Raw genomic sequence first — 27,552 nt, forward strand, 5'->3', positions numbered from 1 at the left:
TCATTCTTTAAGTTTACACTTTTCCACACTTGTTACTGTTGTCCTATATCCACCTGTTATATAGTAGGGTTTGTTTGGTGGAAGCCCCAAAAAAAAAAAAACCTGCTGCTAAGTCACCTTCAGCTTCTAAATTTGGAACTTTAAGTTTCGCGCTTTGTCTGTTTTACTCTTGACTCTAGTATTTTCTTTTACACACGGCGCTTCCAACTTTTCCATAGCATATATTACGCAGGTACGTTTCAAACTTTCACATCTAAAAGCAATGGCAATGTTAAAGAGACTTATTTTCATGATTATGTTTTTAAAATGTTTAAAAAACTATATTTGCAAGTGTGACCCCCAATTTAAGGAGGTATTTTTGTACTTCTCTTATTTTTTCAAAAACGTTTTCGGGGTTTGTGAGGTTGTACTGTAGTCATTTGTGGATTGTTATGGGGTCTCTCAATTACCACTTAAATTAATGAGACGCAATATCCGGGATGAGTGCATTTTAATGAAAATTCACTCCCTCCTTTTCTATTTTTCCCCGTTTATAAAACACATTTAACTAGTTCACATAGTTTTTTTGTTTAAAAAAAAAAGTTAACTAGAATTAGTTGGTGTAGATAAAAATGCTTTATTTTTCTCAAAAAACGATTTTTAGTTAAATGCAATAAATTATCATAACAATCTTAATAATCCTGAAGTCTTCTATCATAATTACACAATAATATTTATATATCAAGCATACCTTGAAAAAAAAATTAATTTCGGTTCTGAACCTTGTAAAATGATTATAAATAAGAGCAGAAGAGATCGTAAAAGGCACTTGTAAATTTTTTTTGGGGGGGGGGGGGGGACTATTTTGCCATTGGAATTTAAGGTTTCGAGTATAACTTAAAGTAGAGTTCTTCAAGTGGCACCCAATAGTCACGGTGGGAGAGGGAAAGGGAAAAGAATGGTGATCGGGAACTGGTCGTACGTTGCTATATTCCTTTTCTGTTTCTGACTCTCAAGGTTTCAAGCTTAACATCATTGGTCAAGAGTGCAGATTTTTCTTTTAAAAAAAATAATAAAACAAATTCACAAGTGCAGGGGGGGAAAAGGGCAGAGAATTGGGTTTCAAAGTAAAATATTGAAGTGCAGTTTATGAGTTTAAAGGACATGTCTGTTTTCATGGCGAAACTTGCGAAAATAACCTTTTTCTTTCTTTTTCTGTGATAAACATGAAGCGTGCGAGGAAGAAGGAACTTTACGAAGGAAATGACTTTGAGAGGTTTTTTGTTATTTGGCAACAAAAAAGAAAATGAAAATAGGCAGGGAAAATCTGTGGGGGCCCAGGTGAGGTAATAGGCTGGCCTGTAGTAGCCAAAGAGAAAAGTAAAGGCCCAAAATCAGGGCAAGAAGAGTCGGATATATTTAGCGGATCGGTACATCCGTTTAAAATTTTAAATGGGGTTTGTCCCTTTAGCTGATGCGTTGGCTAAGCAAGGATTAGCTTCTAATGCTCTTTTAGATTCATGTGAAACAGGACAGTCAACTCAAAATTCACGCAAAAACTAAAACAATGTAAAAGCAAAGGGATAATTGGTGATTGGGGGACAGAAAAATATTACAGATAAATGAATGAAATGAGAGAGTGAGGTTGGCAACAACAACAACAAAAACAGAGAGAGAGAGATTTACAGAGGGTTCATTCGATTGGGCCTTTTTATTCCCAGCTAGACAGGGCATGTGGCAGAAACATTCCTCATTTTTACGGAGAGAACAGTATCAAGTCACCAATAAGGTTGGATCTAGCAGAAGAAACTAATTTCTCATAACGTGACACACCAAAATTCAAATCTCTACTGGGAGAGATGTCTATATTTAGCGTCTGACAGTGTCTCGAATAAAATTATCTTCAACGTTACCATACCTATATTTTAGAGGGAAAAAGTCAAGTCAACCACGTTTGGGCCTTCGTTCTCCAATCAGAAGTCAGAACCCCCTCACATCATGTGGGACCCTCCCTTCGGGGTACGCCAGTCACTTATCTACTCCCTCTTAATTGCGGGCCCCACCGTACCCTGTTTGCCTCGCAGCTTCCGCCTCTCCACTTGCACCGTTTCAAATCACTGCATTATAGTGCCCACCACAACATTCTCACCGCTTACATAAATCCTAAACCATTGCTTACTCCTTACTTCTTTCCCTTTCTAATCATCTCACGAGTTCTTGTTGTGAATAAATTGATTTATTAGACTATGAACTCACATAAGTGTTTTGGAATATTATGTACAGACGGAAGCTCCACTGACTAATAAACTACTCCCTCCATTCCTTATTATAGATGACTATGGCATGTTTCTATATATAAGAGACACTTACAAGTTGTCTCTATTTTTTTGTGTTGATTTACTATTTTACCCATATTTATTATCTCCAGCTCACACTCTCTCTCCCTCCCACTTCTCTTTCTTTTAATAAATTAATTGTTATCTCTCATGCTCTCTCCTTATTAATGAGGGTATTTTTGGAAAAAAATTATACTTTTTATACATTAATTATTCTCAACTAATTTTAACTATTTTTTTTATCAACGTACTTCGGTTATTTGTCTCTTATAATAAGAAACGAAGGGAGTAGTGAATTAGTCCCCTCATCTGTCATTATTAAATTTGCATAAATAATGGAATATGTCCAAATGACAGATTATATGTAACTTTTTTTCTTTTTTTTTTTGACCGGAACAGATTATATGTAACTTATATTATATATGAATATTTCGTTTACTTATGGATTAACATTCAAAAAGTTGTCCGGAAATGACCATTGATGATGATGGTCTAGTTAGGAGTCCTTTCAGTGCGTCATATCTAGCCATACATCATTACCTGTAACGCACATGATCTCATTCCATGAGCATTATAAAAGTTATCCATGTTTACTAATCTTTAGAGAGTCAGTTGTCACTGACGCCCTAACTTTTTCCCTCCATTTAATCACCTGATGTTATATAGTGGGAATGAGTTATGTATTTAAAAAGTATTTGGATATAAACCAAATTATAATTTTAAAAATGTTTTTATAGTTTATAAAGTAAATATATGGATGGATTTGTTTTGTTTTATGAAAAATACTTTTTAAAACACTTTTTTAAAAGTTACCAAACACCCCCTTAACCTTTCTTGACAGAGCTGATATAGCCTAGCATTTTTTATCCCACCACATTTCAATGGAATATCTTATTTTAATCATAAGATCTCGTTTATAGTTTACAAATAAAATCTTATAATGAAGAGTAGAGGTGAAATTATTTATGCAAGCATGTTACGATTGATAATGTTGTGTGTGGTCATATATAATCATCTATGATCGATCCATTGATTGGACATCCATGTCGGGGCATTATAATCAGAAGCAACGCTATTCTAAACAGTAAGTTCGACGAGTCACATGCAGATGGATCATCTCAACGCTGCGACAAAATCCGCTGCATATTGCCCACAATCATATGCAATTCACAGCATGTGGATTATTAGGTTGGAATCGGAATATAATGGTCACACCCTGTTTGATGCTATACATTTCATCCACTATCAAACATGGTCTTGTCGCAGCTCTATCTCTTCATTTTTTAGTCTGGTCGGGCTTTCGCGTCTAATGATTTGACTCGACCCTTATCTTAATTGTTCTCTGAAAAAATTTCAACATGCTTGCATAAATATTAATATAAAACCTAATAAACTAAATTGAATATACTAATGATGCTAATTAAATTATTTAACATTGTGTGTTTTTTCTGTAACGTTTAATTATTTTTCTTAATTATTTCTCTTTTCTCTTATTTAATTATTGTTGAAGGAACATCAATAGGGTTAATTTAAAAATAATAATAAACATATGGATTAGATCTTATATATAAGATAAATATTAATTTTTTAATTAAGTCATAGATTAAGGGATGGATAGAAACCAAACCATGGTTTCAGAAGTGCTTTTACGAATTACGAAGTAAATATGTGGAGGAGGTTACCTTTTTGCGGAAAAGTGCTTCTGAAACCACGTTTCAGAGCACTCAACAGCCTTAAGTACAAAAGAGTATATTTTTCACATTGGAAGCTTACGTCAATGGAAGATATATAAATTGGGATCATGCATTATGCTTCTAATTATATTTGTTGGGACGGTTTATCGTTAATTGCCGTTTTCCACTCAACCTTTTTGGAGCAAAAGTGTAAAACCCACCATCGTCCGCAGGTAATTAATTAGCTTCGTCCAGAATGATTGTGCCAAACAGAAAGTACCGGTATTTGATTAAAGATAAACAAGAGGAGAAAAGAAAACAAAGAAGCACGAATTAATTTAACATTGAAAGTTGCTTTTCAGTCTCTTATCCACAAACTGGTGGCTTCATGAGTTCATTCCCAGATTCGAAATCCTTACAGAAAGTAGAAATTATTTCGGTTTTAATTGATACATTGGATTATCCTGAGTACATCGTCAGACGGATGTGCTCTCGTGGTGTGCTTAGAGGGGACGAGCTCGGCAAAATGAGGACCGCTAGTTTACACAAACACGCGTGCCTACGTCACAGACAAAAAGTAGACAAATTTTAGACTTTTACGCTATTTGCACGTACCACGCTTTGTTCTCCTCGATCATCACGTTGATAAGTTTTCAACAGAATTCAAAGGCTCTTCTTTTTTTTTTTTTGGGAAAAAAAGGATCAATCACATTGTTTAAAAAAACAAGGGGTCAAGACCGTGAAGCCACATCCCAACCGGAACAAATTCCAGTCCGAGTGAAAAGACAACAGCAGCAGAATAATGTAATTACAGCAATAAAAATGCTTAGTAACTGCTGACAAGTTATCAGTTGCGATAGTGTCAAAAAACATGCTTGTAAAAAAAAAAGCTTATTAACTAATAAACTCATATTATTTTTGTTACTTAAACCGGTGGTTATGCCAAATACTACCTCTGATTCTTAATATAAGACTCTATTTGATTTTTATTTTAATCCTAAATATAAGATCCCAATCAATTTTGTCTCTTATATTTATACATTTATTTCCAAAGTAGCCCTTCTAATAATAAGAGTTATAATCAATACACTTGATTAGCAATAATATTTTAGGAAAGACAATATTTATTTAGGACAAATAACTAACTCAACTTACTTTCTTAATCTATTCAAATTAGTTAACTGGCTTTTATAATTAAGATCGGAGTTAGTACTCCGCTAAAAACAAAGAAATGGACCGGCTGTTTAATTACTTGAACGAATGGTTGAGAGTTGAAACTTGAAAAGGCACATGTGTTGAACACTTAAGCCATGCAGAGACAAGAAGTGAGAATATTGGTAGAGGAAAAGCTGGGATGTTGAGAATGGAGAAGATGGATGTATGGAGAAACCAGAGGGCTTATATATATCTGACAGGCAGAGATTAGAAAATGATGAGCGTGGCATAGAGGTTCTCTATTTTGATGGCAGACACAGCACGACGTCATTGGAAAATAAGAAATTAAAGGAACAAGATTCTCCCAGAAAACGTTAAACCCCACCCATTACTAACGCGGGTCTTGACATTTATGTCATGTATACTCTGCTCATACGAGGAAGTGGAACCAGAGGCCATACATTTTTCTTAACAGAAAATTGCAGCCGAGTCCTCAATTGTCATTTCATCTCGTTTCTTGGGGGAGGGGAAGGGCGCACCAGACAAGGAAACAAGGAGAGAGGGCCCACAAGACGCACTTCATAGTATTAACAAAGCAGAGAAAATGAGTAGTAGGCGGAGGCATAGCAACATGGGATTAAGCAGGTACCATTAGACTGCGTATGAATTGAGCGTGGAAGTGCAGGAAAAGTGGGGGGTTTAAACAGAGACAAGAAGAAGCGAGGTGGATGGAAGTCCTACAAAAGAGTTAAGAAAGGCTTTCGTCCTCTACGAGAGCGAGAGATGTATGTTTGTTTGCTTCGTGTTTTTGGGCAACAGTTACCAGAGCCTCCCGGCTTCTCCCAACCACATTAACGCAAAAGGCAAGCACCACTATTACTCCCTCGACACCCGCTATCTCCTCTTTTCTTCTCCAGACATTCAATTCCTGCCCACCTCTCTTCCACAAATACTCCACAGCTTTGCTGCCGCTGTAAGTTGTCGTTTATTTTAGCTTCATGGGTTTCTTCTTCACTCTCTCTCTCTCGGAATTCCCTTTTCCTTTTAGCTCAACGGCCGAATTATGAATCACGGTGTCCCAGATTTCCAGCTTCAAATGGATCGTCATGATGAATACCCCATGCCCCTGCCTTCTGCCCCCACTCCCCTTAACAGACCCTTCCTGTAAGCTTTTCTAAAGCTCTTATATCTCTTTTAACTTTCTTCGCTGTGAGCTTGCTTTCATGTGGACCTCTTTGTGCCAGGCCAGACGATGGAATCATGGAACTCTTCTGGCAAAACGGCCCCGTCGCTTTGCCCAGCTTAAACCATCGGACTCTCAGAAAACCTCCGCCGCCCAAGCCGTCCGGAGATGTGACTGCTTCGGGGCCGTCTACGGCGACGGAGATTGAGATTGGACCCTCACCCCAAGCGGAAAACTACAGCAACCAACATCTGTTCGTGCAAGAAGACGAAATGGCTTCCTGGCTTCACTGCCCCATCGTCGACGATTCTCCCCTGGATCACAATTTCAGTGCGGACCTCCTCTACTCGCCACACACCGCCGTCAACAACAGTGCCACCATGCAAACCAATGTCAGAGCACCTCAGGTGACGGAGTTCGGGCAGCCTTCGACGTCATTAGCTACTCCTACGCCCCCTATACCTCCGACATGGGGGCCACAGGCTAAGATGCAAGAATCCGAGCACTTCTCGAAACACAATGCCAGAGTTGAATCAGGGCCATCGAGGTCAAGGACCGCGGCTAGGGAATCGACGGCGGTGGATTCATGCGACACTCTTGCAGTCGTGGCGACTCCCAGAGTCTCGGACGCCGTGAGAAGCACGGCGGAGCCAACCAAAGGAGCCGCCTGTCGAGGGAGCACGAGTACTACAGGGATTGCAGGGCCTTCGACTACGACAGCCGGTGGAGGAACGGAGGTGATGGCGTGTGAGATGACGGCAACTTCGTCGCCCGGAGGGTCAACTAGGAGTGCAGAACTGTCTGACAGGTCGCCGGCGGAGGATCGGAAGCGGAAGGGGCGGGAAGCCGATGACTCAGAGTGTCACATCGAGGTGAGTGAATGTTTTCATTTTGAAGGTTCCTTTTATTTTATTTTATTTTCAGTTTCTGTCACTCGCTCACTCCCAAACTCCCCCGGCTTGTAAAGGCCGAAGTTGATGACGTGGATTAACCCCTGCTCTGCAATTGAATTGAACGCTTTCGGAAAAAAAAAAAAATTAGTTTTTGTGGACCTAAAAAACGCAGAAGCACTTGAGCTATTTTTACACGAAAGCGAATTTATGTGATTCGAAGATTTTAAACATTGTGATGGTAGGAGTCACAGGGATACCCCCAGCAGTCCATGATAAATGGCTTCATGAGAGGCTTTATAAAATGTATCAGTATTTGACCTCTTTAGTGTAGGAGATACATATTGCATGAAAAAGTTGTACTTCTTTCTTGGCCAGAATATTATGCTGTACACTCGTACTGGTTTCCGATGCACTTGAGCTCGTCAATTCCTCTATATGTTAGTTAGCCCAGGCTGAAGGCAGATTGCTTATTCATCATCAAACTTTAGGTTCTTTCTTGTTTTCTGCTTTCTGTTGCCTGTTTGGCTTTTCCGTGTTTCCGTGGGGTTCTTACCTATGTCCATTTGGGTGGCTGCAAAAAGGATTTGGATTACGAATCTGCGGAGGCAAGAAAACAAGCTCGCGGATCGAAATCAACGAAGAGATCCCGTGCTGCGGAGGTCCATAATCTATCGGAGAGGGTACTGTACATTACTTCCAAAAATGAATGATTTCCCTCTGCTGTGTTTCTCCCAGGCTGAAAGCTTCCAACTTGCATTATTTTGCAGAGACGTCGAGATAGGATTAAGGAAAAGATGAGAGCTTTACAAGAACTTATTCCTCGGTGCAATAAGGTCATCAGGCTGTTTTGATCTTCTCCCTGCTTTCTTGTTGACATCACAAGGAACAATATTTTAAATGCATTTGTTCTTCATTGCAGTTTCTCTAATATCGTCATTTTTTCCCCCTTAATTACAGTCTGACAAAGCTTCAATGCTGGATGAAGCAATTGAATACTTGAAGTCATTGCAGTTACAAGTTCAGGTAGCTTCATCTGTGAGTCCGTGAATGCGTTATTACACTCATATACCATCATGTGTTATACTCGAATAGCATGATTTCTGATGAGAGCAAGAATGGAGTTGACTTTATGCAGATGATGTCCATGGGATATGGAATGTTACCCATGATGTACCCAGGAATGCAGCAGTACATGCCAGCAATGGGAATGGGCATGGTGGGCATGGAAATGGGAATGAACAGACCAGTGATGCCGTTTACTAATATCGCGGCCGCCACCGCAGTTCCCGCTTATATGGGACCAAGGTCCTTTTCTGTGCCTCCTCCTTTCCATGTTGCTGCACCTGATTTATCCAGCATGCAAGCAGCAAACAAGCCAGATAACATGCTTCCCTCGCTGACTTCATCTGATCCTATTCACTCACGGATCCCAAACCTCACTCAAGCTTATCACCAATACCTTGGTCCCCACCAGATTCAGTGCCATTTAATGCAGGTAAATTTGTCCTCTGATGTTCAATGTCTAATAACTCTGCTGGTTTTCAAGGCTGATGGCAGATAGAATAAATTATTTACTTCATATCTGGCGTAACAATTAGGGGTCTGTGATAGTAGCCCTGGCGAAATTAGAAAAAAATCAACTCGAGTTCCGGATCTTGTTCAGTAGTGTCAGAAGAAAATCAATGCTGAATCTTTATTTTTTTGGCCAAAGAATGTTGAATGAGTGTAACTGCGGGAGGACCGCTTATTTAAGGTTCATTTCCTTGTTCAGAATCAGACAATGATGCAACCAGATATCGGCAAGCCAGGTACCAGTAGGGCCCGTGAGAATCCAGAAAATCATCAGCCAGGTGAATACTTTGTATTCTTCAAGACTTAGCTTCTTGCTGTGGAAATAAAAGGACAAGAATTATTGAGGGGCAACGGGGCTGACTGTATAATTGTGTCACAGACTTCCCCGGCACATAATAACACAAGGTTCTTGTGGTTTACTGCATTAATGAAAGTGGGATCTGATATTAATGAGAGAACTTAAGTGTATCGTCTTCTTCTATGCTTCAGTCATTATAATCCCATTCCATCGTCTAAAGCATTTTGATTTTTCTGGACGCAATGCAGAAAATGGATGATTTTCTCATGGTTCCATTCAAGAGCTGATCAAACCTTGCTGATACCAGCAGCTCTAATATTGTAAGTACTGAATGACTTACATAGCGTGAAATAAAAATGACCGCCATTAACTATGATCTTGTGAAATTGTAGGTCTTATTTTCAATCACAGCTGCCAAGTTTTGCGTTCGAGGACAAAATGTTTACCAGTTCTCAGTAGCAAGCTGATCGACATGTAAGCACACCGGGCTAGCAAAAATAGGCTATTTTTTACCCTCTCCTAATCCCTCATTAAATTTTCATGCTCTGTTCTTTGGCTTCTAGAGGGGGAACCAGGTAGATGGATGCATTGCCCTGTCGCGGAAATGCAGGCTCTTCTCTGCAGCGTGATCTCAACATTCTTATATTTGTTCCAGATTATTGTTTCAAGCAACAATTCCCACAATTTGTCCGGTCATTGAACTGGGGGAATTATAAATGAAAATCTTCAACCAAATAATAGTATAATACTATTTTGCATGACTCAATTTCATTTTTCTTCCTTCTTTGCGATGTTATCATCATCATTCATTGATGCCCGTGGATGATCTGATTTCAGTTTTAATAGGATTTTATTAGGCATCCTTGTATCATTCAAATGCCGACTGAGGGAAAAATCTTGAGACGCCCATAAGAAACACATGCATCCATGCATACGCACATGTAAAAAAGGAATCATTACATACCATGGTATTTTGAAAATCGTAATCTACAAAACGATTAACAGGGTGATCAATGTCAGAATTATAGTTATAGATACACCTCGACACATCTATAGAAGCCAAAAATCTACTTATAACAAATTTGGGGATTCTATTCCCATCTACACTCTTGTCAAACTCTGAACTAATTTTGCAGATACTCCTACGACCATGCCCAATAAAGACGATAAATATGATCCAAGGCTAAGTCATGGGAGGCCGCATAGATCATTAAAAAAACCAACATTGGTTAACAACTGGCATAATCTGGAGGCTCCCATCTGGAACGCGTACGTAACTATCTACCACATATTATCCTACCAGAAACAGTTGCTCGAACTTATGGATTGATTACTGACAGAATCTGCAAACCAGATTAAAAGAGTAAGAATAAGATTAAGGGCATCGGAAAACTCAGATTATTCAATGTGAGTCAACCTAAATATGAGTAACAGTGGATCGCATTACCTCTTCCACAAACAATCGCATTGGTTCCTCCGTCATGGCTTTATCAAGTACCTGGTCAGAGCCGCAAATTTTCAAATGAAATATCTCTTTAGCTCAAACTTTAGCGTACTTAATTTAAGGACCATAGTCTGATTGAAGATGCTGGATTAGCCACTCAACAGCCCACAGGCATAGATAAAGCGTGAAATTTTAGAAAAGAGCGTCTGAGTAAAGATTGACAACTTACATTCTCAGCATCTGGGGAACAATCGATCCTGCAAATTAGTCCTTGAAGGGCTTTATCCTTCAAAGCACTGCGAATCTTACTGGAAGAAGCTGCAAAAAGAATATAATCACTTGATAAAACAAAAGAATAGATTAACCAACGGTTACCCTGCCTGTAGGGAAAAAATGCTTGAACAATAACAAAGATAGTAATAACAGATCATTGCAAATAAACTAGAATTAAAACGATATACCATATATACTGTGTATCATTGTATGCTCGTATAGCAGATCTTCCCAATCATTGAGGGTAAGGAAGGTCAATACAAACGCAAAAATGCAAATGCGTGGTAAGGGGGAAGGGGTTCCAAGTGCAAATTTCTAAATATCATACCTATGGCATCTAGTTGGGATTTTTGCAGTACCTCGCTGGGTTCATCAACAACTATTGGCTTTTGTACATGAGACTCTGCAATGGTAGCTGACGAATATACAGAAACAAACATCAATTCATGATAGCCCCTAAGAGCAACGAATTGCTGTGTAAAAGCTAGTTTGAAGCAAATTTAACGACGTAGATTGCACTGGCCTGACGGTAAAAATAATGTTGCAGGTCCAGGAGCATATTATTCCATTAACAAAAATTTGATCTGTTTAATAGTATTTACAAATATAAAACTAAGAAAGGTTTTTGGGGGGGAAAAATGAGACTAGACGATTTGTCTACCACCGTACATTGAGTATTGAAACCCAAAATCAGGGAGGCGAAAGCAAGGTGTCAGAGTTGGGAGATAAAAGGGGAAAGGAAAGACCTCCAAGAAAATTGTAAAAAATTCTACAAGGTGAGAGCAAGCCACTTGAGTCACTCAATTTGGCATGATACTAAACTGAAAATGCCCCAAGGTAGATAAAGAAGCTGGAGAAAACAGAATCCTTATTATAAAGTATAAAATGAGAACAAACATGTAGTATTATCATTGGACCCATCTTAGTAAAACTCCAAACTTTATTATTCCTCGCGGAAAGGGTTGAGAAGGAAAATTCATCACACCGCATAAAGATTACAGAAAACATCTTGGCAATTCCAGCAGTCATACAAGTCGAGGAAACTCTTACTCGTTTTTAGCTCTGAAGGTGGTGGCTTGACACATGGAATTTCTGCAACATTGAAGCAAGCACAGATCTGTTTAAGTGTTCAATATTACTACGAAAAATCTCAGAAGCAACGGTGCTAATCTGATATGATACAAAATTCACTCCTCTAACTGATCCGTGTGCGGAAAATTAAACAGACAGCAAGCAAACAATCAATGAGAGAACACCCATAAAGTACCATGAAATAATTTCATACCTTTGTGTTTCTTAAAACAGGCCAGAGAGCAGCTGGAAATACAATAGATAAAATCAAATTAGGGAGTAATAATTTTCAATAATTTGAAAAAAGAGTGGGTTTAAGTTATACCGTCTCTAATCAGAAATAAAGAACAGAGTATTACTTACTAAGGTGTATAACATGAAGGGCACTTGTACTTTGATTGAGTCTCATTGCAAACTTGACATTGTCGAGGACCCATTTAACTAGAGATATCCAATAAGGTGAAGAGACACGGAAATAGTGGAAGAATTCGAGCTCGAAGGACCAAGACCAGAGCAACAGTGGGAGTCGAGGGCGAAGGTGAGGAGGGTGGTGCTGGTCGCCGGAGCAAAAGGAGAGACGGAGAGGAAAGAGGCGGCAAAGATGACAGGGGAAGCCCGGGAAGGTTACCTGCTTGAGGGTTTCAATTTCTTTTACTTTTCTTCTTAAAAAAACTAATTTAAAAAGCGGGTTAAGCATGCTGGCTCCCCGAGTTCATCCTGCACTGCATATCCACGTGTACTTGAATGATTCAAAAAGTTTATTTATATGATATTGAGTTACGAAAAAATTATATTTCATAAAAAAAATTTGCAATGTAAACTCTTTTTAATTTCTTATGTATTTTTAGCCAACACAATTATGAATGAATTATTTTTAAAATTTTATTGGAATAATTTATGTTTCTTCTTTAATTTTAAAATATATATATCTAGAGAACTTTTCCTAACTATTTTTTTTGGTTTTTACAAAGTCGATGTTTAAAAGATATTATAAAAAATTTTAAATATAACATTACTGTTTTACAATTCGAAACATAAATTAAAACCAAATATTTCAAACTAAAAAAATCACAATATATAAGAGGATTGTAACATGAAGTTTAAATATAAATTGATCACTAGAAACTGGAAAGTAAATTAAGGAATATCCTAGTTTTGCTGCACATCGCAATCATAACTATTATAATGCTCATCAAATATGGATTAACCAAATTTGATTTTTTCTGCTTTTGTTTTGTTAAAAACTTTTTTTTAATGGATACATAACCTACAATAAAAATAATATTTTGAATATTAAAAAGCTCCTACGTTAATTGTAGTAAACAGGAAAGCTGAAAGCAGAGAACCAAAGCGATATTAAAGCAGAGGACCATTTTCTTAATCAGAAGATCTGCAAAGCTTACACCAAACCAGCATTAATTTAAAAAACCTTAACTGCTCATTAAAGGCCTTCCTTGGTACCCTATACTCCCTCCTTACTCCACACCCGTTTACTAATCATATAATCACTGCTATGTTTCGTGTTTAGGACCACCCAGAGGCTACACACTGTTAACCCCTTCATTTAATTTCCAACATGTTTAAGATTTTCGGACCCGCCCCTTCTTGAATCTACTCAGCCGCGTATGCACGTTGCGTTTGTTATTTCACTCCTCGCTCCTTAGATCCTGAGCTTTTTAGTAAACTTATATGCAAGTTCTTTCCATTTTCTGACAGAATCGCTTGCCCCTCTTTGATTTTCATGAGATGGCCTGTTAGAGGTGACGAGAGAATCCGAGGACATATATTAATTATATTATTATATTACACTAGTACCATTAGTGGTGCAGATTGAGCGAAGGTGGTTCGTGATGACATATAAGAAGCACTCGATCGGCCACCGTAGGAACTAACATCCCCTGTTCTGTTGCTTAGATTTACCAAATAATGGCCGGACCCCAAGAATTTACTTCTCAAGCCGCGCAGCAAAAATGAATGGCGTGCTAATTAAGTTCTTCGTTTGTTTGCCGTATAAGTTGGCCGAACAACCAAATTAACGACCGTTTTCCATATATCTGAAGTTCTGAAGGCTGGAGCAGCAAAGCTCTCCTACGTTAATTGTATCAGTAGAAAGAATATTTCTGTTGAAAGCATCAAATTAAAGATGACAGCAAAAATAAGCACGAAACATGTATAAAAACACACACCAGATTGATCTTGATTACTTCAAACTGATATATGAGATCACCACACGTCGTGCATGCATCGTGGTGAAACGTATTATTATTCAAATATGAAAAACACTAATAATATTAACAAAACACGCTACTTTATTTTTAGCGATTTGGATTATATAGAAGCAACACACGCAAACTGATATATATATATATATATATATATATTATTTCTTTCCCAGGGGGAACAACCGAGACCAGAGATATTAATTATATCTTCATGCATGAGTGTTCAAGGGTGAGGAAGAAGCCCCGCGCCTATGCCGGGGCCAATGACGCCGCCTGCAGCTCCCACACCGTGGAGTCCACCTACACGGCCAGCTCCAGCACCGGCATCTCCAAAACCGCCTCCCGAAAAGCCCCCACCGCCGCCACCATAGCCGCCATAGCCGAGAAAAGTCTTCTCGTCCTTCACACCATTAGCCTCGTTTGGCACATTCCTAGCACTGGCCACCACAGCCAGAACAAGAACCACCATAATACGCCACTTACCCATGGTCTCTCTCAAACGCTGCTTAATTAACTGATTCTTTACCTGAGTCTCCCTCTAGTCTATCTGGTGCTATGAACTTGCATGATCCATCTTTTTATAGGGTCAAAAAAAGAGAGTGGTGGGGGAGGAACAGTTGCGCACCCAATGCTGTACTACTCATGAATTTAATTGTTGGTTGGTTAAAGTTCTTTGGAATTAAGGGCTGAAGGGAACATTTGAGCAACCACAAGAGCTAGCATACACCTACACACTACTATAACAAGGGTTAAAGAGAACCGAACAATTAAGAAGGGTTGGATCTCATCAGCTATCACCCATAAAAATGCCACCATATATTCAAGTGCCAATCTAACATTTCGCTTTACAGGCTACAGCCTCATAAATTACCATACGCACAGATTCCAACTTCCGAGGTTATTGGTATAAGTAAGTTTTTAATGAACCTTCCTTATTTGGTGTGCTGGATTGTATAATTGGGGAAAAAATAGATAAAGAAAAATACACAAGAGTGCTTACACCAATTTTAGGACAGTGTGAATCCCGCAGGGTGCTCTGAACTTTCAATCTGTTTTTTTGGGTCGTTTAATTCTGTGGTGCAGGCCAGTTACAAAGTGGGAAGGGAGAAGGAAAGAGCGTGGTAGGCTTGGTTCTGGGCAGGCGGGGAACAGAGAAGCTTGACCTGCATATCATCCTTTAGAACATTGCTTAGTCCCAGCTGCTAATTTTCCTGTGCTTCCATTTCTGGGGGAAACGAAATTGTTGACCAGACTGACTTGAGACGAGATCGTATTCAAGACACGATGACCACGATTAGTTATGTTTCATGTTTGAGACATTCTAGAGGCTATATCAAGTCTCGAGCTATATTATATGTTAGCTTAGCCCTTCACTTTCGAATATGTTCTCTTGTTCAATTCTCTTATTCAATAAGTAACTTCAGCAACCCACCCGCAATAGCTTCATTTCAGACAGAGTTTTTATTATGATTTCACCTCCTCTGCCGTTGTGCAGATACCAAGGCTAATCTTCGATATTCTCTTTTCATTCACACCACGGGGTTTAATTAAGCTAAATATACATCCATATAATAACTTGAGCAGACGTGATTAGTCCTGTCTTATTTAGAATAATTATACAGCCGTGGAGCACTAGAATTTCCCCTTTGTATCAAACACAAAGCAACACAGAAGGGCTTCCAGACGTTGATGGGACGATGGTTAGAGTATGATTTCTTGGTGCGGGAAACATTATATTGGGGGACGTGACGAAATAGGAATGAGCATCACTCGGCCCTCTAGGAATTAATATCCCCCGCGTACTGTATGTTCATTAAATTTACCAAATAAAGATCGGACGCTAAAAAAAAAATCCTAGATATGTTTCCCTGTGTGTGATTGTGTGCGTTATCTATCACTCAGCTTTCGGCATTTATGCATGCGTGTCAAACTAAACTTTTTATGCTAGTTAGCCGGAGACCAAACGAGCGTTTTCCAGATATGTTAGTTTTTGGATTGTTTTGAAAGTAGGAGGAGGTACAGATTAGGGTAATTAAGTATATACATCAGTAAATCTAATAGGATCTTATTATTAGTTTTGATACTTCTGTTGAGTAGTGCATCGAGGAGGAGAGTAGAGACTCGAGAGAGATATATAAATTAAAATAAGCCCGAAGCATATATATAAAAACACACACAAGATCATTAATTACTTCGACGTTCATATTGAAACGAGAAACACGTCGTGCATGCATATGTAGTAGTGAAACGTAAAATATTAAAGCAAAGTACTGTTCATACGAAAATACGTTGCTTCTCCTTACTCCCTCTAGTCTATGCGGATGATCAACAACACACGCAGACTATATTATTTATTTCTGAACGCAGACAAAGAGAGACTAAAGGTACTATTATATCGCCTTGCATTGCATGGGTTCAAGGGTGAGGAAGAACGCCGGCGGCGCCAACGCGACCGCCAAGGAGGCCGCCTGCATCTCCGACACGGCCAATTCCACCGATGCTACCAAATCCGCGGTATCCGCCGATTCCGGAACCAATACCTCCGAAACCATTTCCAGTAAAACCACCAATGCCGCCATAGGAGAGAGAGTTCTTCTGGTCCTTGACACCAGCCGCCTCGTTTGGTACATTCCCGGCGGCGGCCACAGCCAGAACAAAAACCAGCACCACGATACACCACTTACCCATCTCAAGCACTGCTTATATATAATTACTTCCTTACTCTAGTTTCTATGTTATGTGGTATAAAGCATAGGAATGGGAGGATGTATTTATAGGGTGAAAAGAAAGAATGGTGGGCGAGGAACAGTTGAGCATAGTAAATGAGCTTTAGTGGGTATTGCGGAGCGTGGATGTGTGAGTGATATGATTGATTAACCTGATGCCATAGTACTACTGAATTTAATTGCTAGTTGATTAAAGTTCTGTGGAATTAAGGGCTGAAGAGATCATTTTTAGCCAACAATAAGAGCATACGCATGCACCTACATACAACCGCAATGGGGTTTAAGTAGAACTGAACAATTAAGAAGGCTTAACTTTGCTTGCTGGATTTTGAATCTCATCAGTTATCACCCATAAAAGCACCTTTAATTAAAGTGTCGATCTAGCTTCTAGCTGTCTAAGGGCCACGGCCTCATAAATTTTCGTTAGCGCGGATTCCAACTTCGATGTTGGTATCAGTTTTTTAATTAGACTTTAATTTTATTTTTGGCCGTGCTGGACTCTGTGTGTGTGTGTGTGTTTATAACAAGAGAAAGCGATAAAACCCAAAGCAAGACTAAGTTTCAGGGAGCTCCATAGCTTGAGAGATCACGCCGTGCTGGACCATATATATATATATATATGAAAACAGAGGTAGTATAACTGAAGCAGAAAAGAATTAACAAACAACAGAGCGGGAGGAGAAGAAAGAGGGTGGTGGGTTTGGTTTCGGGGCAGCCCGGAGGTGAAATTTATGAGAACACTGGCTAGCCCAAGCCTGCTCTCCATGGGCATCCAAAAACAAGGTTTGGCAAGATTAGCAGAAGACAACAACATGGAATCAGTATTTGAAAAAGAGCTATGTGACTTGCAAGTGATAAGAAAGAGCGATTTGCAGGAGACTACGAAATAATTATATCAAATCAACCACCTGGCTGACCACCATGTATTCTACGGTATCATCTCATACTCTTTTTTTTTTTTGTTCCCCAAATACTATTCTTTTTTAGAAAAGTTATTAGATCCCCGATGGAGTATCGATTTATTTATACGCTGATCATTTAAAATACATTGACTTATATAAATTTAATTTATTTTGTTATCCGTTTTCATTTAAACTAAGGAGAATATCAGTAAGGAAGCAATAGCATTGGCTGCTTATTGCCTCCTAGAGCACTAGTAGATACTAATAGTGAAAATACTCCTTCGGTTCTTAATATAAGACTCATTTAACTAATTTAATTATATTAAGGAAGTTAGATAAGTTAGTTAATTATAAGAAATGTGACACGTTTTTCCTAAAATACCATAATCATATTTCTTAATACCCCATCTTTCTCTTCTACTTGATTATAGTTGAAAGAGTATCCATAGGGGTAATTTAGAGATAATTGATAAATATGAGAAATGCGTCTTATATTTAGGACCAAAACCAACTCACTAATTGGATTATATATTAAGGACAGGAGGAGTACATTGCTTGAGCCCGATTGGCGCACTAAAAAGGTACGACAAGAGTACAGAACACGGCTCAGTTGCCAGACGGTCCGGCTCCGGCCTCATTATGGCCCAATTATCTGCACCCGGATCTCCACGACGAAGCCGGATCTTCCTCCACGATCCAGGGCTTCTCTTTTTTGGTTTTTGAAATTCCATGCCGTCAGCAACGAAGCCAGCTCGTGTGTAGACCTCCCCGACCCACCCATCTTCAATTTGATCCTTTGATTGCAGGTCGCCAGCGGGGAAAAGAAGCGGTCGAGATTGTTTTAGAAGGGTAAAAAGAGTCATTTCACAATTTGTTACATCATTTGAACATGACATGATGATGAAGAACAGATTTCATGACATTGCCAAGAGAATGTGCAATCTAACTAAAGGGGCCTCAGTTGTTTTACCCCTTCCCAACTTCCCTTTTGGCTACCAGTTATGACCCCCTTTATTACTAACGGAGGCGGGGCCTACGATGTTATGACGTGACTAGATTCATTTTTATGAACAAAAGCGACATTCGGGTTTTCTTCCGCCTTGCCTTCTATTTAACCACCCAAAAAAAAAGGGAGGAGGGAGCGGGGGGAAGGGAAAATAGCTATCTATGAATTAAGAAGAGTTAATGGCATATATATCTAAAGCTGGACTAGACAAATGAGCTGATGAAGTTGTATAATCATAGTACTAACCAGTTGACTAATTTGAAGAGATTAAAAAAGTAAGTTGAGTTAGTTATTTGTCCTAAATAGGTGTTGTCTTTCCTAAAATATCCTTACTAATCAAGTATATTAACTAGAATAATCATTGTTAGAAGGGCTATTTAAAAAAAAAATGTGTAAATATGAGAGACAAAATAGATTAAAATTTTATATTTAAAACTAAAATAAAAGTTAAACAGGTTTTATATCAAGAACGGGAAGTAATATTAAACCAGGAGAAGGGCAGAATCTATGACAGTGAACGCACGCATCCGAATTAATTAAATAAAATTATATAATATTATCCTGCCTTGGGCGTGGGGGGACCACTGAACACCGGATGGATGTGATATGCCATCAGTACACCTCCCCTGGGTGCCACCTGTGTCCTGGCTGTCACTCCTCCTCCCAGTCTTTCTCCCTATATCACATGTGCGGATGCGGCCAGTCCCTTCCCCCCCCAGGTACATACAGATATTTTTTGAATTAAGAGTAATTATGTTTGAGGTATCATGGAACACTGAATAAGCATATTTTTCAGAGAATTTAACTATCAGTTCGTCATGTTATAAAAGACTAGTCTATTTTATTAGATCTAATTTTTATTGGTTAATCCTTTGTGTTTAATTAATACTACATTCGGTTCTATTTACAAGATCTTATTTATAATCTATAAATGAGGTCTTCAGGTAGTATATATTTACACGCACATATATGAATAATGATGATGATAATCAAACTGCATACTCAGTATTGAAACCTAACCTGGACCAGCATAGCGTCTGGGTGCAGCATGTAGTGCGCATGCTGCTTCCGCAAAAGCCTGTCTCATAGTATTCCACTTTCTCTTTCCCATACACACATTCGTGCGTGTGTTCCCCCGGGGCGCGCGCGCGCATAATATATATATGTATATATATGTATATATGTATGTGTGTGTTGTGCGCATATATATATATATATATATGGGCGTGGTTTTCTACTTTTCTATAGTTAGCAACTCTTGTTTCAGTTTGTACAGAGTGAGTCAATTTTACGGAGATAGTTGTGCGCACAAACAACTACAGTTTATACAAGTGGGTTTATATAACAATATAATGACGTTTACAGTGAGGACACAAATAACTTTAAATTAAATCCTGATGCATGACACTGGACGAGAGAGTAAGGCATATATATATATATACACGCGGGTACCACCTTCCCTTCCTCTATGTGCCTCCTTGTTCAACATACACTACTTAATAATCGTGAATGTGAAGTGAAGAGACGGGGCCCTTGATGTTAATGTGTATATTTAAATTGCTAATATCTATCCATATATATGATATCCCCTATATATATATATATATATATATATGGCTTAAGAAGAATTAACCACGCACACACACTGCACACATCATCAAACTATGCAAATGAGTTGATGATGTATGTTAATATATAATAAAGTAGATGCGTGTATGAGTGCAAAGAAGCTACGCAGGCAGGGAAATGAAATTAAAAAAAAGAGGGGTGGGAAACTGAGTGGCCCCTGGATGTGGGCTCTCATCACTCCTCTATCTCGCATCATGCATGTTAATTGTGCCACCACCTTACCAGTCAAAAGCACAGATTTTCGTACGAGCTCTACAGTTAATATTAATTACTACTTTCTATATATTCCCAGTCTCTCTCTCTCTATATATATATCCTCGTGTTATAATGAAAATATATACTTCTCCTCTTGTCTTTAATATAGGACTCAATTCTTGAATTGGTCTTGGTCCTAAATATAAGACTCATTTCTCATATTTATCAATTTTCTCTAAATTAACCCTATAGATACTCCCTTAATGATAATTAAGTAGAAGAGGGAAAGAGAATATTAAGAAAGATGATTATGGTATTTTAGGAAAAACGTGTCACATTTCTTATACTTAACTAACTTACCTAATTTTTTCAATCTAATCAAATTAGTTAAATGAGTCCTATATTAAAAACCGGAGGAGTAATTATTATTCAATAGTAATATAAATCTGCAGCGTGTGGGCGCAGGAATCTGCAACGTAACGCTGCTTTCCATGATGTGTTCACGCTTCACACAAAACGCTAGCTGGTCTCGCTGTTCAATTACTTCTCTTTCTCCGTATATGACACGTACGCACACATACTCATGTGTGTGTGTAAAACTCACTGCCGGTTAACAACTCGGGAGTGTTTAAATACCCTAATAATCATTTTTTAAAAGTATTTTTCTGTAAATTGAGACAAACTCTTTCATATATTTGTTTCGTATACCGTAAAAAGCACTTCTGAAAACTATAGTTTTGATCTTACTCAAAACATCCCTTGGTCTATCCCTTACATACACTATTAATTGTTGACATCAACTCCCTCACCGTCGTGTTTTATTTTTCGACCAATGGGTGTTGAGTCACACCAACCAATCAAAAGAGCACTCGATTCCCTGAATGGCTGCATTATCATACATATGACAATGCGCCTCTTTTGAAAATATATGCGCAGGACGAAGCCATATCGCTGAGAAACAGTCACTTTTCTATTATTTTGAGTCCATGCTCAAATGATGATTATTAATGTATTATCGCATATTCTTACTCGGCCAACAATCACTAATAACGCTGATTGGCGGATTCGCCTAAACATTTAAATTTGTGACGCCCAGAATGGAAAGGGGAGGAGGGGGGTGATGCGGAGGAAGAAATAAAAGAGGCAGCAGCAACAGTAATAGGAATTGGAGCACAGAAATTTCTGCATACCGCGAAAAAGGATGTGGGTAGGATGCATAATCGTCTCATAATAAGAACCGTTGGATTAAAATCTGATAACTTTAATTTTTTTCTCAGGTGCAGTTTTATTTTTTAGGTATAGTTTCACTTGTAGAAAACATATAAAAAAACAAATTAACAATTTTTTCTCATTTTATTTCTTTTAAAATGAAAATTGATGGCATCTTCCGTCCCTTATATTGGGCGTGGAGGCCTATATGGCTTAGGTCCACCTGAGCTTCGTAATTAATTTTGGTTCCCCGTGTATACAGCTTATCCTGATTTTCGATCGTTAGGTTAGGAAGAGACCATTTGTCGACGAGATCTGAGCTCCGGCCGATATTAACTACCCTTTTCAAAGGCAAGTACGGGGTGAAATTATATCAGCGGGACTTTATGAATTCTGGTTTAATAAATATTTTTTTCAAAAAAATTAACTTCATCCCTCCAGCCCTGGTCCAGCTTTTAATCTAATAACCATGTTTGGCTGAAACCCCTTAGAATTAGCTTACATGAGAGGTGGCGCTGTGGATAGCAGTGTCCGCATCAGAATAAACTTTCTGCTCCAGAGAAGAACGCGTACGCGCATGAACACGCGCGATGAGAATTAGATATGCGGTGATAATTAGAGTTGACCCCAGTGAATAAAAAAGTTATTTTTAAAAACTAATTGCTAATTCTGAATAAATCTTAGTTGTCCGTATTTGAAGTGTACGTGGGGACATTCGGATAAGAAGGCAGGGGCAGGGGTAAGCGGATGGCAGGGATGTGTGTTGACCAGAGAGAGAGAGAGAAGGCGGCAGCGGCAATATCGTAGGGAAAAATTGCCTCAAAATTATATTAAAAAAAATCCCTTAGAGTTGTCAAGTTAATTTAAAATTTTAAGGGGCCCACTTACTTAGCTGCGAAAGTGTCATCGTTTTTTTTAAAATATGCATTGAAATTAAAAAATAGTCATTAATAATTTAAAATATAATAATTAATAATTATCACAGCAAGTATTAATGATCTATGCATTAAATCTTTGTAATATGTTAAAGAAACTATGTTATTAGAATTTATCACGATAGTTATTGATCGTTATACTTTAAGTTGTTGATATTCTTTTAATTATCAATACATATTTTTTAAAAAAAAGATAATTTAGTAATTAAATAAGTAGAATATTTTTTATTTGTAAGAATTTTTGTATTTAATTTTTTTAAGCAAACTTTCCGTAAAGTAAGGCCAAAATTCCATGTGGGGGAAAGGGCACTGGTAGCCACATCCCGACAACTAAGTAACGGCTAATGTCGACACGTCATCTTCTCCTTCCAATCCTCCACTCCCATTCTTCCAACTCGTTCCCAGTATCAGCCGTTTTCCAAAACAAATTGCAGCCTCCAAACCCCACACACCACCAAGTGTGTATGCTGTCTCTAACTTCGATTCTAATTACTATGGCATAAAGCCTGCTAATAAAATTAATATTTTTAAATCTGTAAAAATATATGACTTTTCAACTTACCATTCATTGAAATTATCATTTACGATGAAGTACTGTTTCATAATTAAAAACATGCCAGCAGCTTGAGTCCCGGGGGGTTAGGAATGAAAAATAAAAAAGAGAATAAAAAGCATAACTATCACGCTGTATTCTTAATTTTTTTGGTGAAGAACTATCACGCTGTATTTAGGCACCAACCAAACCTTTAAAATTTGAACCTGGAGTTGTGAGTGGAAAGTGTATATGCACACAAAAGACACTTCAATTACCCCCCCCCCAAACAAATGTGTTTGGTTCGAGTTCAACGGATAGAGTGAGATGCAAGGATTTAAGGACTCCAATTCTGCATAAGTAAACAAATTATAGTTTTAAGACACATGGTTGGTAATGTTCTGACTTATGAGACTCAAGCATTTAAATACGCATTTTCCTCACGTAATAATGAATTTAAAACGAAAATAACTCCACGAAGCAGAAAGAAAAACTTGCAATATTTTCTTGTTCTGGTTTGATTAAAGGCAGATTATGTCAATTATCCTTAAGTGAGTATTATCTCTGGTTTTTAATATAAGAGCTTATTTGATTTTTGTTTTGGTCATAAATATAAAATTTCAATCTACTTTGTCTCTCATATTTATCTATTTTTTTCAAAATAGTTTTTGCAATAATAGTAGTTCTAGCTAATACACTTGATTAGTATGAACATTTTAGTAAAAACATCTATTTATTATAAATAACTGACTTAATTAGTTTTCTTAATATACTTAAATTAGTCAGCTGGCTCTTATATTAAGAAATGAAGATAATATTATAGTAGAAGTGGATGCAAACTAGGTTAGGATAAGCAGTATTACTGCATGGACTCGGATTCTCTCCGCGACCTTTTGCATTATCTTCCTCTCCACTATCCTCTTTTTTTCTTCACAATCATGGGAACAAAACTCCAATGGTTCAACTTTAATATTTTATAACATTTTATAAAGATAAATATCATTGTAAAAAATAGATAAATAAATTAAAACTGTTAAAATCTGATCTAATCAATTCACAGCTGCAGACTATTATCACAACACAATTTTTTATTACAGTAATGAACTGTTCAAACTAGATTTGAACAGTTTAAATTTACTTATTTACTTTTTTATAACATTATTTTTATTAGATGTTAAATTAAACTATTGAAATTTTAATCTAACCATTGTGAAAGAAAAAAGAGGGTAACAGAAAGAAAGAGGAAGGGAAGGATAGTGATAAAAATCCAAGTCCATGATGCCCTGACTTGATACCTTACTCAGAAACCCTCGGTGCCCAAGACTATTAAAGCCTAGGGGGAATAGCCCAAGCCAAACAGGGCGTTATAAGTAGTTACAAACGAGCAATACCAACAAAAATCAGACAGGGAAATGCACCATCACCGTTAACAAACGGTGGCGCGAGCGGGTGGTATCCAGTGAAGGTCTTAACCCCAAAAACCTGTCGTTATAATGAGACAGCTTCCCCGCCTCTGCAAACTCTCCGCTAATTCCCTACAGGGTCCTCTTCAGTGTTCTCGTTTGACGAGTCTACGAAGGAGGAGATTGTTTACTTTTTCGTCCCCCCACCCCCCACCCCCCCAAAAAAAGAGTAGAGGGCAAAGTCTGGAGTCGAGGATATGGTTTTCGATTTTATGATGGAGAACAGCGTCCTCGTTGGCTGCGCAAGTTCTTCTTCCTATTCTTCTTGTTCTCGATTCTCATATGCTTACACCCAAAGGTACTCTTTGAAGATCCCTTTTGATTTTCTTGTCGGGTCTCTCTGTCGCTAACCATCAATTTCTTATAATTGTTAAACCTTTCTCTTTGCGAAAAGTTATATAGTTTACATGCTTTTGTGGATTTGATGGTTTTGATTGAGTGCTTCCCGCCTGAGTTTGGAGGATTTTTGGAGATCTTTGGGTTAGGGCAACGCTTAATTTCCCCTGAGCATTTTCGAGATCTTTTCCTTTCTCTTTTAATGGGTGGAGATTAAAGAGACTTTATACCTTGTATATGTCTATTCATCTTTCTTCTCTGTCTTTTCCTATAGAATTTGTTCAGTATGTAATTTAAATTATTTGTGGGTAAATACACAGTTTATGTTTTGAGTCTTATAGTGACGGGCTTTTAAAAATATTTCCCTGAGTGTGCGTGAGGACTTTGTTATCTGATTTATAAGTTTTGAGATTTAATGGAGAAGTATAGAGGGGATTAATATGACGAAGGTGTTTATAAGCTTGTTTTGTTGGATTGTTTTTGGGGTGGCAACATTGAATCAACCAGCAATGATTCTCGTCAACGAGATGAGGTGAGATGGGCGATTCTCTTCTCACATCATTGTCAATGGAGAATCATCACCCATCCACGCTCTTGTCTATGGATTCAAGCGCATCTTCTCACGAGGAACTGGATTTGGAGATGAATCGGCAAGTCATACTTTCCCGTCCGCCGGATATCAATTTGCCCCTGTCAACAGAGCGCAGCCCGCCTCCACCGTTGTGGAATTCTGACCCGTGCGATATATTAGATGTTGGCCTTGGCACTCAAGTGTATGAGACTGAGAGTTTCCTCAACCCCATTCCTAAAGGTGGAAAGAAGTGCTCAAAACGAGTTGATAGTATATGGGGAGCATGGTTTTTCTTCACTTTCTATTTTAAGCCTGCATTGAATGAAAAATCCAAGGCTAAGATAGTTCGGAACAGCAGCGGTGTTTCAGGGTTCGATAAATCTGATCTTAAGCTTGATGTTTTCATGGTTCAACATGACATGGAAAACATGTACATGTGGGTTTTCAAGGAGAGGCCGGAAAATGCATTGGGCAAGATGCAATTGAGAAGTTACATGAATGGCCATTCTCGCCAAGGGGAGCCCCCTTTTCCATTTAGTGTCGATAGAGGCTTTGTTCGATCTCACAGGATGCAACGAAAACATTATAGAGGCCTATCAAATCCCCAATGTTTGCATGGCATTGAGGTTGTTTCATCCCCTAACCTTGCGGGAATTGATGAGGATGAGCGGAAAAGGTGGATGGAACTTACTGGCAGGGATTTCAATTTCACAATCCCACCTGAAGCAAGTGATTTTAGTTCATGGAGGACTCTTCCCAGTACAGACTTCGAGCTTGAGAAGCATCATTCCACAATCAAGGGTGCTTCAAATGCACACCCAAAGAAACTGCTTAATGGATCTGGGCTTAACTTGTCAACTCATCCTTCTAACCACAGTAATGGCGATGCAATGGATCTATCCCCTAACAGCAAGAGGAGGAAAGATTTCTTCCCCCATGCTAATGATGATGATTGTCACTTGGTTGTTAATCCTCCTTCGGATCGGATTCCAGATATGGAAATTCACCCAAGTGAACCACAATGGTTGAGTAATTTCAGTGGAGTAATGAGAAATGCCTATGGACCTGTTACGGCTGCAAAAACTATTTATGAGGATGAACGGGGCTACTTAATTATTATCAGTCTGCCCTTTGTTGATCTCCCGAGCGTGAAAGTTTCTTGGAGGAATACTTTTACTCATGGTATCATAAAGGTTACTTGTGTGAGCATGTCTGGGAAACCATTTATCAAGAGACAGGATAGGACATTCAAGCTTGCAGATCCATCTTCAGAGCACTGCCCTCCTGGTGAGTTTGTTCGAGAGATTCCACTTTCTACTCGGATTCCAGAAGATGGCAAGCTAGAAGCATACTATGATGAGCCAGGATCAGTGCTGGAGATCACGGTGCCGAAACTTCGTGATGGACCTGAAGAGCACGAAGTTCGAGTCTGCCGTCGCCCTCAACTGGGTGGTAATGATTTTATGTTAACTTGAAATATGCATTTCGTTAAAGTTGTTTGGATTGTCGCCACCATGGTCCTTATATCATTGTTTTACTAACATTGTATGATACGGTGTAATTTATATTTAAAGGCGTCTCATTTTTGTCTTCAGCCTTTTCCTCACTAATTGCCTTTTTCCCCTTGCATTCATTGGCATTCATTGTGTAATGACTACTAATCTTTTATCATCCAGTTCTCACCATTCTTAATTATACACTTATCTGGATTGATATTTAAAGATGATTTCCTTCGCGATAATTGTTATCCTATATTTTGTGTTGTCCTTTAATATCTGATTCATTTTTCTTTTGTCACTCTGATCCATCTTCAAGTATAGAATGACTTTCCGATAGGATAAGAGTCCCCCCTCAGAATGATTTCGAGTCCACTCACTCTGTAACCCTCCACCCCCAAACAATACGTACATGCTGTACTTGAAACTATCACTTTTTAGAGCATTCATTTG

General features: G+C 38.4%; 5 protein-coding genes across 8 annotated transcripts; 2 read left to right on the forward strand and 3 right to left on the reverse strand.

Annotated features, from left to right (window-relative positions):
- The first annotated feature begins 5,787 nt into the window (after window positions 1–5,787).
- Window positions 5,788–9,835, forward strand: LOC114723541 (transcription factor PIF1). Of its 4 annotated transcripts, XR_003738251.1 has the most exons (11): window positions 5,788–6,116; window positions 6,226–6,307; window positions 6,393–7,198; window positions 7,801–7,899; window positions 7,987–8,052; window positions 8,177–8,242; window positions 8,355–8,714; window positions 8,991–9,196; window positions 9,338–9,409; window positions 9,482–9,563; window positions 9,653–9,835. XR_003738251.1 is itself a non-coding variant. In XM_028909731.1 (9 exons), exons 1-9 carry the CDS (start codon window positions 5,931–5,933, stop codon window positions 9,346–9,348), a joined length of 1,755 nt encoding a protein of 584 aa, XP_028765564.1. In that variant the 5' UTR covers window positions 5,789–5,930; the 3' UTR covers window positions 9,349–9,462. The 4 variants fall into 4 exon arrangements, 1 of the variants encoding a protein (XP_028765564.1); XR_003738252.1 differs by lacking the exon at window positions 9,653–9,835 and having other exon boundaries at window positions 5,789–6,116; window positions 8,991–9,069; window positions 9,482–9,595; XM_028909731.1 differs by lacking the exons at window positions 9,482–9,563; window positions 9,653–9,835 and having other exon boundaries at window positions 5,789–6,116; window positions 8,991–9,069; window positions 9,338–9,462.
- Window positions 9,836–10,029: 194 nt separating this feature from the next.
- LOC114723572 (zinc finger HIT domain-containing protein 3-like) lies at window positions 10,030–12,507 on the reverse strand. Its single transcript, XM_028909771.1, has 7 exons — window positions 12,241–12,507; window positions 12,092–12,123; window positions 11,857–11,898; window positions 11,135–11,221; window positions 10,763–10,851; window positions 10,537–10,587; window positions 10,030–10,432 (listed from the first exon to the last, which is right to left on the reverse strand). Exons 1-7 carry the CDS (start codon window positions 12,312–12,314, stop codon window positions 10,409–10,411), a joined length of 399 nt encoding a protein of 132 aa, XP_028765604.1. The 5' UTR covers window positions 12,315–12,507; the 3' UTR covers window positions 10,030–10,408.
- Window positions 12,508–14,322: 1,815 nt separating this feature from the next.
- Window positions 14,323–14,586, reverse strand: LOC114723566 (glycine-rich cell wall structural protein-like). Its single transcript, XM_028909765.1, has one exon. The coding sequence runs from the start codon at window positions 14,584–14,586 to the stop codon at window positions 14,323–14,325; it is 264 nt and encodes an 87-aa protein (XP_028765598.1).
- A 1,928-nt stretch (window positions 14,587–16,514) lies between these two features.
- Window positions 16,515–16,787, reverse strand: LOC114723568 (glycine-rich cell wall structural protein 1-like). The gene has a single exon (XM_028909766.1). The coding sequence runs from the start codon at window positions 16,785–16,787 to the stop codon at window positions 16,515–16,517; it is 273 nt and encodes a 90-aa protein (XP_028765599.1).
- Window positions 16,788–24,860: 8,073 nt separating this feature from the next.
- Window positions 24,861–27,344, forward strand: LOC114723556 (uncharacterized). The gene is made up of 2 exons (XM_028909755.1): window positions 24,861–24,994; window positions 25,540–27,344. The coding sequence occupies exon 2, from the start codon at window positions 25,570–25,572 to the stop codon at window positions 27,076–27,078; it is 1,509 nt and encodes a 502-aa protein (XP_028765588.1). The 5' UTR covers window positions 24,861–24,994; window positions 25,540–25,569; the 3' UTR covers window positions 27,079–27,344.
- Window positions 27,345–27,552: the final 208 nt, after the last annotated feature.

Source organism: Neltuma alba, unplaced genomic scaffold, assembly GCF_004799145.2.
Source record: "Neltuma alba isolate B1F8T4 unplaced genomic scaffold, ASM479914v2 tig00012145_pilon, whole genome shotgun sequence".
Classification (NCBI taxonomy): Eukaryota; Viridiplantae; Streptophyta; class Magnoliopsida; order Fabales; family Fabaceae; genus Neltuma; species Neltuma alba.

Excerpts from the sequence above, each read along its gene's own strand:
- LOC114723541 (XM_028909731.1), top strand. The coding sequence starts at position 5,931 with ATGTTTGTTTGCTTCGTGTTTTTGGGCAACAGTTACCAGAGCCTCCCG. Across the intron at positions 6,308-6,392 it reads CCCCTTAACAGACCCTTCCT|ACGATGGAATCATGGAACTC; the intron begins GTAAGCTTTTCT and ends GTGCCAGGCCAG. Across the intron at positions 8,715-8,990 it reads TTCAGTGCCATTTAATGCAG|AATCAGACAATGATGCAACC; the intron begins GTAAATTTGTCC and ends TTCCTTGTTCAG.
- LOC114723556 (XM_028909755.1), top strand. The coding sequence starts at position 25,570 with ATGGGCGATTCTCTTCTCACATCATTGTCAATGGAGAATCATCACCCA.
- LOC114723572 (XM_028909771.1), bottom strand. The coding sequence starts at position 12,314 with ATGGGTCCTCGACAATGTCAAGTTTGCAATGAGACTCAATCAAAGTAC. Across the intron at positions 10,852-11,134 it reads ATCCCAACTAGATGCCATAG|CTTCTTCCAGTAAGATTCGC; the intron begins GTATGATATTTA and ends TTCTTTTTGCAG. Across the intron at positions 10,433-10,536 it reads TGCGATTGTTTGTGGAAGAG|ATTCTGTCAGTAATCAATCC; the intron begins GTAATGCGATCC and ends TCTGGTTTGCAG.
- LOC114723568 (XM_028909766.1), bottom strand. The coding sequence starts at position 16,787 with ATGGGTAAGTGGTGTATCGTGGTGCTGGTTTTTGTTCTGGCTGTGGCC.
- LOC114723566 (XM_028909765.1), bottom strand. The coding sequence starts at position 14,586 with ATGGGTAAGTGGCGTATTATGGTGGTTCTTGTTCTGGCTGTGGTGGCC.